Source organism: Pan paniscus, chromosome 8 (genome assembly GCF_029289425.2).
Source record: "Pan paniscus chromosome 8, NHGRI_mPanPan1-v2.0_pri, whole genome shotgun sequence".
In the NCBI taxonomy this organism is placed as follows: domain Eukaryota; kingdom Metazoa; phylum Chordata; class Mammalia; order Primates; family Hominidae; genus Pan; species Pan paniscus.
This window is the reverse complement of record NC_073257.2, coordinates 70,577,501-70,592,673: the sequence shown is the minus strand read 5'-3', so window position 1 is coordinate 70,592,673 and position 15,173 is coordinate 70,577,501. Positions and strand designations below refer to the sequence as shown.

Genomic DNA, 15,173 nt, shown 5'->3' with positions numbered 1-15,173 from the left:
TAGTGTGTGAGCTCACATCACTTACTTGTGACATCATGTACCACTCTGGTTTCTTATCTTTTTCTCTATGTATACATATTTTTTTCCTCAATAGATGGTAAGTTATATTAGGAAAAGACTAAATCTTATGCCTTCTTTTATCCCCTATTGTACCTAGCACAGTACACTCAGCATGATAGATGGATGAAGGGACAAACGGATGGATAGGTGAACTGACAGATATATAGATAGATAGATAATAGATGACAGACAGATATATAGATACATAGAGAGAGATGAATAGTGTGAAAAGATTAGCATCTGCACAAATTATTTATATATAAATTTAGCCCCATAGAGAACAACTACCTGTTAGAAGTGTCATTTGCCAATAGAAGGACACATTTGCCAGTGTGTGGAGATGGAAACCATGTAAAATTCTGAAATATATATATACATGAAAGTAATGATTATGGTTCATTGATACTTGCACATTGGTAAAGCAGAAGGTAGTGCCAATAAACAGCAGGAGCAGCCAGAAACCTGGATAATTCCCTGCTGAATAATGGAGTTAGATGCACAGATATCACTCAAATGAAGAAAAAATGTTGCTAAGAGAAAGCAGTCTTGGCTTTTGTAATTATAATAGATAAATAATTTAGCTACAACAGGAGCAATTACCTAATAGGTTTTAGCAGAATAAATAGATGTGATTCTGAACTTGTAAGTAAAATATCTCTGGAAATAAGATCATACTAGGGACACCACATTTAAAGACAATTTCCTCATAAGCAATTACATAGCACTGTGATAAGCACTTGAAAGGGGCACAAAAAGCATAAGATATTGATCCTGCCCCAAACAGCTGACACTGTGATTGGGGGAACAATGCATAAAGACAAAAAAGGAATACAAGTATAACAGTGCATTGCAGCAATGAGAAAAAATTTTACACCTTGAATATCTCCTAGCTTATTTTTTCTGTGAGTCAAGATTTTAATAAATTATGTATGGAAAACTACTTGTATAATTTTTTCTTTCAAACCATTTTTATTGACATAGAGTCTGTTTTCATGCCACTGGAGTTTGCCTTTAAAATCAATATACAAAAAGAAGGAAGGGAAAGAGAAATAGAGAAATTAGAAGAAAGACCTGTTGCATGTTAATAGTTCCCAGCTACCCGAAATTATTATTATCTGTGAAATATTTCTCAATTAGAACAAAGTCTGCATGCAGCCTTAATTATTAAGGGCATATCAGAATTATTTTAAGCCATTGCTGTAGCAGCATTACAAAAAATAAATGTAGCTTGTCTATTTTAAAGCTGATTCTATGAGTCAGCAGGAGGTAGGACAAGCAAAAAGAACAGCTATAATTTTATGCAAATGTATAATACCCCAATTCATATTACTGGATGTTACTGAAAGCTGACTTCATATTACTGAAAGCTAACTTAAAGATCGGAAGAAATCTAGAATGATTGTATTGAAGGAATAATGCTGTTAATAGGACAATATAATGTGTCTGCCCTCATACCACAGTAAAGTATCTGATCAATACAAATGGTAATAATTATAATTTATTGCTAAACTACATGCCAAGTATTTTACATACATTATCACTAATCCTTTCATAAATCCTCTAAGGTGCTATGATTTCTACTGTACAGCTATGAAAACTGTATAAATAATAGGAAGGATATCTTCCTTGTTAGCATATTAATAACAAAAATTGCCACCTCTGAATCCACAGTTTGCAGCTTTGAAGTTATATATGACTCTATGTAGATACAGGATAGGTAAATCAGTCATGAAGCGGTAGTTTTCTTAAACACCTGCTCACATTCTATTATTTCCAGTCCCCATAAATGCTTTCTTATTTAACTGAGTGGCTTACTAAAATAATATCTTAAGCCAGGGCAATGGCACATGCCTGTAGTCCCAGTTACTTGGGAGGCTGAAGCAGGAGGATTGCTTGAGCCCAGAAGTTTGAATCTAGCTTGGGCAACATAGCAAGACCCTTTCTCTTAAAAAGTATTCAGTCACCCAAAAACATAGGTTTGAATTTAAAGAACTACACATACACATATGCATGAGCGTGCGTGCATAAGTAAGAGTGCAGAATAGTACACAAAATTTGGTTTAATAGTGATTGTATCTGAGTATTGCAGGAGTGCATGGGTGGTACTCATTTTTTAATTTATATATTATCTTAGTCTTCCTGTAAAACACAATAGTAATATTCATCTTTTAGTGATAATTTTTTAAAAACTCAGTTCCTAGGAGAGGCCAATACTGTGCCAGACACTGTGCTAAGTTCTAAAAGTACATATGGTTGGGTGCAGTGGCTCACGGGGGAGGATCACTTGAGCCCAGGAATTCGAGACCAGCCTAAGCAACACAGTGAGACCCCCGTCTCCATAAAATAAATAAATAATACATACAAATACGATTAAGGCCCGATCATCCATTTAAATTTACCTGGGAAAGCAGGGGATGGCTTCATAGAGTAGGTGACATTTGAACTGTTTTTTCGAGTGGGGAAAGGTTGAGATGCCTTCCAGAAAAGGAAAACAGTATGTGCAAGTCACAGATATTTATGAGGGCATGGTATACATATGAAAACAAAATATATGTGAAAAGGAGTGGTATGAAACAAACCTCTTTAAATTTGAGTGGGGTTGGGTTGTAAAGGACTATGTATAATTTGTTAAGTTTGTTAGGAAAATATAGCCAAACAACTTTTTAGGCAGGTTACAGGCACAATTAAGTTGTTTTTATAAAAATCCCTTTAGTAGGAGCACAGAGAATGATGGGTGTGAGAAGACTGTTGCTGTAATCCAGGAAAGAGGGTCTGAGATTCTGAAGTAACATGGTGCCATGGCTCATACTCCAAAGGCCTAAGTATAATGGGCAAGATTCCATTGACTGGTTAAGTACATAGAACACAAGAATGACTTTAAGGATTCTACCTTGATAGACTATTCCAATTCCAATTGCATACTCTGCTAAGTGAATATCCCCAAGCAAATGCTTTCATTATATCATTTGGCTGGTTAAAAACTTACACACTTCTTACTTGCTATCGAACCAAGATTTCATATCCAGCAGATCTATGTTCTCCACCTAATCTTCTCTCTCATTCATTGCACATGGACTGCCAGTGCCATTCTCACTTATTTCTACTTTATTACCTTTGTTTGGCTTCTCCTGTTTTCATTAATGCCTTCCCTACTTAAATATGCCAATTAGAACCCTAAGTATCTTCCAAAGCCTAGTTCATTCATTTGTTTAGTGAACAACTATTTAAGCACTTGTGTGCCAGACACTGTAGATCCCAGCAAGCATAAAGATGCACACTGGGAATCATGGTAACATTGATGAGAACTATTATTACCTCAACAGCTAAGAAAAGGAGTGACATAAAAATTAGAGATTTAAAGGACAGGGAAAGAGGGCATTTTGAGCAGAATGTACAATTTGACCAAAATCTGAGAATGAGAAGCACCATTCTATACTGGAAGTGGGGAGAGGTTGGGATCCAGTGAGAACTGCAGGCAGTTTGGTGGGAGTCGGGAATGGCAGAGGAGACTGGAGATGCAAGCTAAAATTTACCACAAGAGTCTTAAGGACTTGATACTTTATTCTGTTGGTTCATGATTTAAACAAGGGGAAAGAACCTGAGAACCCAAAGGGTCCTGATATACGTATCAGATAAAAATGAGCTTCACTGTTTGAAGTTATAAGTCAGGGTCCAAAGGCTAAACCATTAGCATCTCCCTTCTTTTTTCTGTAGGTCCCTCTGCAAAACCACTGCTGAGTCTGTGGGGAACTATTTAAAAATGTTAAAGCTGATAACCCACAAGATCAGATTTGGGGTTAGAATACTTTCACACTTCTGTGGATGATGGACTTGAGGGTAGGGAAAAGATAGGATGTTGTGGTAGTACCATCAAAAAATGAAGAGGTAGAGATTTCTGCTTCAAGAAATTCCACTGAGAATCAGAAGAGCTGCATAAAATAAAACCTTATAATTGAGAAAGTGTGAGAGAGCTGCAGAAGTCATGAGACTTTCAGAGGTGAGCTGAGTATCTGTGGTCATTTTTCTCCTGGAGTACAGGTTAGAGGCTGAGAATTTGGGCTTTATGCAGGCAGAGGAGCACTGCTGAAGGACAGAGTTTTTTGTGGTTGCACAGAGCTGGAGTGACAAAACTAGAGACTTAAGGAACCTCAACATACAACTAGTTTCCCCCTCAAGTAAGAGCCAAAGTTTTAATTTTGTTGGGTAGGAGGCTAAAGAGCTAAATTTCTGAAAAAAATATAGTGTAATTTTCTTCTCTTAGTATTGAGAAGACAACAGCCTGACAGAGGAAGGAGACCCCAAAGAACAGCCTAGAAGCAAAAAGACTGAAGTTGTGAACTAAACTAACACCAATGATTTACATCCTCTCTTCTCCCTGCAGCACTTGTTGATTTGGATGTGGCTAAAGGCTCAGGATTCGAGCTTGATCCCTTATGACTGTTCATGACATTAGAACCAGTAGTAGTCTGGTGGTTGCATACAGCAAATGTAACATAATTACAGATTTGAAGGGCTTTAGAGACAGCGGGTTGCTTGCTCAAGATGTTTGCCAAAGTCTGAATCTCCCAGGAGCAACAGGCTAAAACTGTGAATCAAAAATACTGAAAAGCAAGGTGGAATTTCCTATAGCCTGTCTGTGCTGAGAAACAAAGACAGTTGAAGAGGGTTATGCACTATGAACAAAGATAAACTAGACACAGTTTGGGTCTAATAAAACTGCAAGCCAGCCTCAACTAAGCACAGGTCCTGATTGCATTAAAGTGGTCATCTTCACACTCTATTTGACTAGCCGAGCACACGATGTAACCTCTCTGGTGGAAGAAAACATCATGAGTTTTCACAGGTTTTTTTTGCACAATGTCTGGCATTCAATAAAAACAGACCCACAGGTAACTCAGATACTAGAGTTAGCAAAGACTTAAATAACTGTGATTAAGAACTTCAAAAACTAGAGAAAAATATGGAAAAAAAAAAACAATTTAGGAACTCATCAAAAAACTAAAATATGTTTAAAAAATCAAATGGTAACTTAGAACTGAAAAATAAACTTGGAATTAACCATAATGTCTGAAATGGAGTTGATGGGTTTAAAAGCATATTGAAAAAGCAGGAGATAGGATTAATGAACTGGAAAAAAGGTCAATACAAAACTGATGCACAGAAGGACAAAGAGGGGAAAAAAGGAAAACACGGAAAATAGGTTTGAAAACATGTTGGATACAGTCAAAAGATCAAATATATATTTTTTATACTGGGGCCCTAAAGGGGAGAAATAGAATGGGGCAGAAGCAATATTCCATAAAATAATGGCTGAGATTTTCTAGAACTGATTAAAATATATCAACCCACAGATTCAAGAAGCTCTGTGAACCTCAAGCAGGATAAAGACAAAGAAAACTACACCTCGTAACACCGTCGTAAAACTGCTAAAAATAAAAAAGATAATCTTAAAAGCAGTCAGAGAAAATAGGCATATTACTTTTAAAAAGGCAGTAAGACTAATAAGGCCAGGCGTGGTGGCTCACACCTGTAATCCCAGCACTTTGGGAGGCCAAGGCGGGTGGATCACGAGGTCAGGAGTTTGAGAACAGCCTGGCCAATATGGTGAAACCCCTTCTCTATTAAAAATACAAAAATTAGCCAGGTGTGGTGGCAGGCACCTGTAATCCCCAGCTACTCAGGAGGCTGAGGCAGGAGAATTGCTTGAACCCGGGAGGCAGAGGTTGCAGTGAGCCGATATCACACTACTACACTCCAGCCTGGGTAACAGAGCAAGACTCCGTCTCAAAAAAAAAAAAAAAAAAAAGACTAATAATAGCTGACCTTTCAATAAATTATGGAATCCAGAACACAATGGAAAGACATCTTTAAATTGCTGAAAAGAAAATACCCATCCAGAATTCTATTCCCAGTAAAAATATCCTGTAAAAATGAAGGCAAAATAAAAACATTTCAGAAAAGCAAAACCAAGCGAGTATTTGTCACCAGAAGATGTACACTAAACAAAATTCTAAACGGAGTTGTTTAGTTAAAAGGTAAATGATCCCATATGGAAACAGGAAAGCAATGAATACTGGAAAAAGTAAAATCGGAGGTAGGTATAATGATACTGACATACAAAACATCAGTGTCTTGTGGAATTTCACATATATGTCAAATTAAAATACATGACAATAATAAAACAGCAAAGGTGGGAAAGAGACAATGGAATCCAGGTGGTCTAAAGTTTTCACATTATAGGGAAAAATGGTACAAGCAATAATTCATATTAAACTATAATCAGAGATAGATCTTTTAATTTAGAGTAATCACATGCACAAAGAATGTCTAACAAGTTACCAGAGGGAAAGAAAATGATACTGTTATAAAAACTGAAAAACCCAAAAGAAGGAAAAAAGAAAAGTGAAAAAAATAAAACATGGTTAAGAAGAAAAAAAAAACAAAAATGGGAACACAGTTGTTATAAACCCAACTATATCAGTAATTCCTTTAAATGCAAAAGAATGAAATTCTCTAATTGAAATACTAACATGGTCAGATTAGATAAAAACCAAATTAAATAGAACCCAACTTTGAAATGAGTACTGGAGACACATATTTAAAAAGGGACACAGAAAGATCAAAAATTAAAGAATAGAAAAAGATATACACTGCAAATACTAGCCAAAAGAAACCATACTAATATTAGATAAAGTGGAGTTTAAGGCAAAAGCATTAATACAGATAGAGACATTTCTTAATGTGATATCACAATTGTATGTGTGTGTGTAAGAGAGAGTATCCAAGAATATGATTTCAAAATATATAAGGCAAAAATAAAACAGACAATTTCACAATCATAATGGGAAACTTTTTAACGTATCTCCCTTAATGGCTGTGAGAACAAGCAAATAAAAATTATAAACACAATTAACAAACTTGATCTAATTAGCACATATAAACACTGAATCTAATAATAACAATCCATATTATTTTCAAATGTATATGATACATTTATCATAATTTCCATATGCTGGGCCATGAAGCAAGCTTCAGCAAATTTCAAAGAATTGAAACTATTCATATTATGTTTTCTGGCCATGGAGAAATTAAGCTAGAAATCAATAGCAAAAATTTAACTTAAAAAAAAAAAGCCCAATTGCCTGGAAATAAAACAGTGTATCCTTATATATAACTCATAAGTGAATAAAAAATTCCAAACAAGAATTAGAAAATATTTTTAACTGAATGACAATGTAGATACGATATTTCGAAACTTGTAGGATGCAGCTAAAGTGGTACTTAGGGGTAAACATAGTTTTAAATACATATATTAGAAAAGAAGGAAGGTTTTTAAAAATTATGTTTCAACCTCAAGAAGCTACAAAAAATGAATCAAAATCAAAAACTAAAGAAAACATAAATAATATAAATCAATGAAACAGAAAACAAATGTACAAAAGAAATTTTAAAAAATAAAATACTGATTCTCCGAAAGATTAATAAAGTTGATAGTCTTCTATCTAGCAAGACTCACCAAGGAAAAAAATTGTGAGGAGATATGTATGACTGCAGATACATATTACCTTCAAAAAGACGAGGATATCATGAACAACTCTATGCCAAATAGATCAACGATTTAGATAAAATGCAGAAATTCCTTGAAAAACACAAAACTGAGTAATAAAAATATATCTAGTCCATATATGATATAATTTATTATTAAAATCTTCCCATAACCACCACCACAACAAAAAAACTCTAGACATGATGCCTTCAGAATATTCTTCAAAGTATTTAAGGAAAAAATAGCACAAATCTTCTACAAACTCTTCCAGAGAACAAAGGAAATGTTTCTTCGCTGTTTTTATGAGCCCAGCATAACCTGAGGTATGAAATTGACAAAAATATTCAATAAAGGAAATTATGGACCAACTCGTCCCATGAACACAGTTGCAAAAATCCTCAAAAAAATTTGCAGATAGAATCTAGTGGTTTGTAAGGAAGATAAATACATCTCAAAGTGGGTTTCTATCCAGAAATGTAAGGATAATTTAACAGGTGAACATCAGTTAGTGTAGTTCATCATACTACATTAATCAAAGAAAAGGATAAAAATCACAATAATCTTGATAAATGAAGAAAAAGCATTAAATTCAACTTGTAACTCAATAGTAATAAAAATGCTTTAAGAACTAGGAATAGAAAACTTCCTTGATATGAAAGGAACACCATTGTTAATACTGACATGTAAGAGCTTTCCCTTGGAAATCAAGAAAGGATGTTTGCTATTACTATTTCTATTCAGCATGATATTGGAGCTCAGGCTAATGCAACAAAGGGAAAAAAAAGAAGTGTGGCATATAGATTTGAATAAAATCATCTCTATCTGCAGCTGACATGATTATAAGTAAGTATAGAAAACTAAAACTTTAGAATTGTACAAACTTTTAAAAAGTAAATTTAGCAAGGTTGCAGGATATAAGATGAATATAAATTGCTTTTCTATAAATAATATATAAATATGAAATGAAATGAAAAATAATTTTATAATAGGTTTTAAAAACTTGATACATAGGAATGAATCCAATGAAAAACGTGCAAGACCTCTACACAGAGAATTACAAAACAATTAAAACAATTACCCTATAAAACAATGACAATTAGAAATTAAAGACCACCTAAGTACATTGAGTGATTCATGTACATTGGAATGACTATCAGTAAGACATATTAGTGACCCCAAATTGTTTCCCAAGGAAAAGTAAGGGTCTATGTCCACTTTCCTTGAATTTGAGTGAGCTTGTGACTGTTTCATCCAATGAACTACACAATCTCTGACTTCAAAAGCTAGATCACTTAAAAAGGCAGCTTACTCCTCATTCTCTTGGAACACTTATCTCCAACTGCTCCCTCTTGGAAGTGGGCAGCCATCTTGTGCAAAGATCAAACCACATAGAAAGGCCATTAATAAGTGACCTAGAATATAATACCTGTCCTGGTGCCAACGTATGAGTGGAGAAACCTCCAAATGCTTCCAGCCTCAAGCCATCTGAGTCATCCTGAGCTAAGAACCTAAGTACCGGGGAGTAGACAAGCTATCCCTCCCGTGCCTCATCCCAATTCCTGACCCAACAGAATCCATGCGCATAAAGAAATGGTTGTTCTTTGACACTACTTAGCTTGGGGTGGTTTGTTGTTCAGCAGTAGATAACCAGAACAAAAAATGTCAACTTTACCAAAATTGCTCTACAGATTCAATAAATCCCAATTAAATCTCAGGACAAATGGCAAATCTTACCCTAAAATACATACGGAATTACAAGGGGCCTGAATGAATAGTCAAAACAGTACTGTGAAAGAACAGAGTTGGAGGGCACACACTTCCCCATTTCAAAAGCTACTACAAAGTTACAGTAATCAAAACAGTGTCATACTGGGATAAGGCATACTGATTGATGGAATGGAACTGAGAGACCAGAAATAAACCTCTATGGTCAGTTGGTTTCCAACAAGGGTACTAAGGCCATTCAAAGGGAAAGAATAGTTTTTTTCAACAAATTATACAGGCCTGATCTTTAGAATGGCCTGTTTACAAGGTTTGCCCTTGGCTGACATCTAGAAACCTGGCTTCTGAAACCATCCCTGAGTGATAAGATGTGCTTGCTGTGCTAGCCTGACTAGACTTCTTAAATAAACAATGTGATTTATGGTGAACACCTGCTTTCCTTCTAGAAGACTAGAATTTTGGAAAACAAAGGATGCTTATGTGATTAGCCCCCAGTAAAAACCCTGGACTTTGCGTTTCACACTAGCATCCTAGGGCAGAAACACTATGCCCATGCTACTACTAGAGGAAGGCTTTACTCTTGTGGCCCCTTCAGGGAGAGCACAGGGAGCCTGCACGTGGATTCCTCCAGACTGCCTGGTCTGTCTTTCCCCCTTACTGCCCCCACTGTGTATCCTTGCCAGGTGGCTGTAATAAATCTTAACTGTTGAGTATGATGGTATGTTGAGTCCTGTGCATTCTTCTATCGACACGTTGAATGTGTGGGACTGCCAAAACAAGTGTACCAAAAGTGCTAACACAAGTGGTATCACAACTGTTCCCACAATATGTATATTAAGAGTTTATACTGAAATATTTCATATGCAATTCATGGTGATCTTTTGCACTCAAGAGATCTTAACAGTTTTTCCTGCCAAGTAAATTATATGAGGAAAGCAGAGTTCAGACCTTCAGCATATGCCAGTATAATAAAAGCAACCTCCTCTGAGAGAAGAAAGGCACATCTCTCCCTCGACAACAGTAGGACCTAAGAGAGTGCTAACCAAGTTTTTAGAGAAATGTTTCTTATTACATAAAATGCCCCCCAATACTAATACTCTCAGGTGAATTTTCTCTCTTCCTATTAGTTCAGTTCATTTACAATTTAAAGTCACATTCTTATATAACAGGATAATGGGAGCAGAACTGTAAATGTAACAAAATACAAATAAGGATACAACATCTATTAGGCATCTACCAGGACACTATCAGCCGTCTACAAATTTTCAGTTATCACCACTACTGAAAAAAACTAGGGAAAACATATTAATTACACAGTTTAAGAAGAGCTTACAGACACATTACTCAGTTCAAAAACAGAGAGAGTAGAAATGACTAGTTATCTACCTATAAGAACTTTTGTAAGTGAAATTAGATGAGACTCTACCTGCTGCCCTATTTGTGCAACACAACCATCAGAACAATAAAAGAGAAGCATTATAAGACCTTTCATAAATAATCTGCATTACATTTTACAGCTATTAAATTGTGATTAATCCTCTGCTTTAAAGAAAAAAAAAATTGTGAAAGTCCTACTTTACAGCTGAAAAGTGATAAAACTAATTTTTTAAAAATCAGATTTTTTATTGTAGTAATAATCACTTAAAAGACTGAAACAAACAAAGATAAACAGTACTTTCAACAATCTGAATACAATGAAGCTCTGTTTTTATGGCCATGGCTAAAGCACTGATCACATTTTTCATGGCTGGTCCTAAGAAGATAGAATAACAGGACTGATGATTCTACTGCAGAGCTCAAATTTTAAAGCATTATCAACTGGGCTGGGCTTTTGTACAGTTCAAAATGACTACCAATAAACAGACATGATATAGTTTCATGACCAATAATTTCTTTTAATTTGGGAGGAAAATTAATTTCCTTAATCTCTCCATTTAAAAAATACAGAACTGTGGGACAGCAGGATCTTGACAAACATCAATGACTTAATCATTAGATAGATCACTGTGATAAATAAGAAAAATTTAAAACTGCAATGTATTATTTTTTTCTCATGAAAAGTAACTTTTGAACGTTAACTCTTAGAGTTGTCCTTGATATGTAGTTCATTTATAATTTTTAATTTTCCCTATCAGCATTTAAGAGGGGTGAAACAGGGAAATAATGCAAAAATTAATAAATAAGGTTGACGGAGGCATATATGTAAAGCTTGTACTTCAGGAATTGTACGCTTTTGAGATAGTTGGAGGATGGTGGTGAGGCTGCCCCTTACAACCCATGTCACTGATGTAGGTAACTGCTGTATATGGCAGTTATAAGCGTTCAGAATCCAATTTGAACATGGTTTTCAACTATGCAACTTCAAGAGGTGGGATCCTAAATCCCCAAAAGACTGCCTATTTCTCTCACTCCAAGGAAGTCCTTAAATTAATGCTTAATCCACAAAAGGCCCTGACTTTTATTCTACAGTTTTAAAAGGTAACCGATGTTCTCCTTGTTAGAGTTAAGCAAAAATAATATACCCAAAATGGTGTTCTGACCGATCATGATGCCACTATGGAACTCAAGGTTTTTAGCTAATTATGAGAACTTCTGCTTACTCCTCAAGTCCAGTACAATCCAGATGTAAGCAAAGGCAAACAAGTTAGGCAAGTTTCAAAAACTTTAATAAAGAAAAAAAAGAAGACACTTCCAAAAATAAATGCCACACAAATGAAAGTTTTTTTTTGTTTGTTTAAAGTGAAGATATTCAAGAAACAAAACCCTTTACTATCAAAATATACTAAATATTTAAATCTAGTGATGTTGAGTGTTCAAATTCAGGGCAAATGTAGCTTATAATAATATAGCTAAGTAGAATTTTTCATGATATGGCTGTTTTAAGACATCATTTTATAGATTTACTTTTTAAGCCTATATTTTCTTAAACATCCATTTCACAATTCATTTAATTATTTTACATTCATTTATAAAAACACATATTTTCTAACAATAGGTTATTTTGTGCTTTAATAATAATGAACCATGACAAAATACTCAAGTGATTTAAATGCTTTGCTAATGACTACACCCATCACATATTCTTACATACTTCTACAGCTACTGCAATAATCAGAAGGGCTACAACTGTTCTTAAAAATGACACTCACTCAAGGTTGACAAGCATGCTAAACATTAAAGAGATGTATTTATTCCCCAAGTTAAAACATTAAAACTTTCTAGTTTTCTTTAAAATCTATAAAGATAACCTGCTTATTTAAATCACTTTTTGATGGCAACTTATAAAAACAGAGGGAGGCATAATTTTAGAACTTCCTTTGTAACTTCTATAGTAAAAAAAAAAAAAAGTTTTTCAAATTGTGATGGCATTAAATTCCATTTTAGAAATTCTAGATTTTAAAATGTTAAGAAATGTAATGTCAATTACATCAGGGTGGGGGCATTTTAATGAATTAATCTAGTGACTGTGCAGGTCTATAAAGACCTTTCTTTTGGATGGGTGATACTGCCTTATACTCATTTCAGTACTTTTAACAAATAATCCATTTAGATATAATCCAAGACAAACCCCAAATTACTCTAAATTCTCCTCTACAGCAAGGGATCAACATATATTATCTTATAGACTGACAATTTAGTAAAGAGATACTAACCTAAAACAATAAAATTTATATAACTAATGGTGACTAATGGCAAACAAAATAGATCTGATTTTCACAATTTGGATGTAATTTTCATGCAAAATTTTAGAGTTTTGATCCTTACTTATATTTTTATTTTTTTAAGTAATCAAGACAAATAGTAGAAAAAGCATTTTATTTATATGGAAAAAGCTACAGTAAGATCTGTAAAAGGTGTCAATATAATATTGCCTATACAGGAAAAAATTCAAATGTGAATAGCAACAAATAAAAGTTACACATCTTCCTACTTAGCAGTGCAATTAATTCACATTGCAATAAAGTTAAGTCAAGTATAACAAAATCAAAACAAGTGTTTCTCCATAATCAGTATGCTGAGAATTACAGTGTAAAGATCATTTCAGATTTAAGAAATCTGCAATCAATCTACAGAATATCCTAAGACAAGGGAGACACAGTTAATTCACTTAATTATCAGCCGTTGGGGTTTTTCAATACTGTTCACAGGAAAAAAGTAATGAGTTGACGTACATGTAAATAGAATATATTTAGTCTATACAGTAAAAAAATACAAATTATAAAGTGAGCTAACAAAGAATGAAATCTGAATACAGATTTATAAAACTGACATCTTAGACAACACATACAGTATTTCTCATGTAAAAACATCTAGTTTCAGCAAAAAATAATTTGGTTGCTTTTCAGCTGCATTGTAGATCTTGTAAGCTGAAGACGCAGATGTCCAAGTATCTTAAAAACCATAATAAATGTCTTTCTCAATGCATACAAAATGATAAATGCTCTCATCACAGTCTTAAGGGTATTTTTGGAAGTTTGTTTTGTCTTGCTTCAGAAACACATTTAAAATGGGTAAAAATCAAATGGTTTCATGGTACAATGAAACAGTAAACAGTGCTCAATTTACTGCTAATGTTGAAAAAAACCTAGATTTTACAGTACTCTGGTATATATGAAAATGTTTTTGATTTTTACATTGCATATTTCTGAGTCCATTCTCTTGCATGTCTGTTGTATCTGTAGATACACAAAAAGGATATAGTAAAAACATACAAAATTAATATTTCAGAAGCATCTGTCTAATAAAACTATATATTCTACCTTCTTATACTTAATTGCAATAATCACACATATATCAATTACTGGGTCAATGTGACTTAGGTTCATGCAGAAATAAAACAGGAAAAATAATTTTTTAACTCATGGATTTCTCTGCAACCTATATGAAAATGTATCCAAATATACAAAAATCAAAATGCAGAAACCAGCTTCTAACAGAAATTTACAAAAGCCAATCCTGAAGGAGCATTATCTACAAATTGCAAATGAACCTACAGTACTAGCAAGATGAAGCAGCTTGAGAATTAGGTCAGTTTGGATGGGTACAGAGAGAACTCCTCTTCCTTGGAGAAGATAAGCAATACATATTTAATATTTTCCAATGATTAAATTCTTTCATTTTTAATTTATCACCTAGAATATATACACCTATTTTTCAAATACAGAGTATATACTATTGAACAGTAAGTGGGAAGGAACAAGATTTATCATAAAAGGTCTAACAGAGTTCTAAAAGAAAGGTTTACTCCATTGGAAAAAGATAAACAATATACATATAACAACCATAATCAAATTGACTTAAAACATATTGATAATATTCGTGTTTTGTCATACTATATAGGAATGTATCCATACAGAAACTAAAATAAGTAAACACTTACTTTTCTTTGTCTGATTTATAGATTTGTGCAATATCTGGTACTAAGGGGTCATCTGGATTAGGATCACAAAGTAGAGAACATATGGACAATAAAACTAGATTTAAAAGAGAACATCATATTAGACAATAACCCTTCTACTTCATACAAATTACATATGTGAAAATAATTTTAGTGAATATAGATACTGTACTTATAAAAAAACATAAAATGAACACATCAAATTATATTTTATTCTACTTTGGTTGATAGCAAACTGATCTTTAATTTTTAAAGTTATAAAATTACCATAGGATGCATAAAATATAAAATTATTTTAGCTTTTGAAGTTTTAAATTCCGAGTTCCCATTTATTTAAAAAAATGTGAGCCTCCAAAGTAGCTATTAACAACCTTTAAACTTGAGAGTTCTCTACAGAACAATCAAATCACAGTTAACAGTCCAAACCATTTTGGATACTGTGCTCAT

The 15,173-nt window shown here is 33.8% G+C and overlaps 1 protein-coding gene across 2 annotated transcripts in view; it reads right to left on the bottom strand.

Moving 5' to 3' along the window:
* Positions 1-13,127: 13,127 nt before the first annotated feature.
* The window catches only part of UBE2D1 (ubiquitin conjugating enzyme E2 D1), a 34,699-nt gene continuing 32,653 nt past the window's right edge, over positions 13,128-15,173 (bottom strand). For both annotated transcript variants that reach the window (XM_003821172.5, XM_034930591.3), the window contains 2 exons: positions 14,709-14,802; positions 13,128-14,004 (listed from right to left, as the gene is read on the bottom strand). In XM_003821172.5, the coding sequence (XP_003821220.1) occupies positions 13,959-14,004; positions 14,709-14,802 (140 nt within the window). In that variant the 3' untranslated portion in view covers positions 13,128-13,958. The remainder of the gene's footprint in view (positions 14,005-14,708; positions 14,803-15,173) is intronic.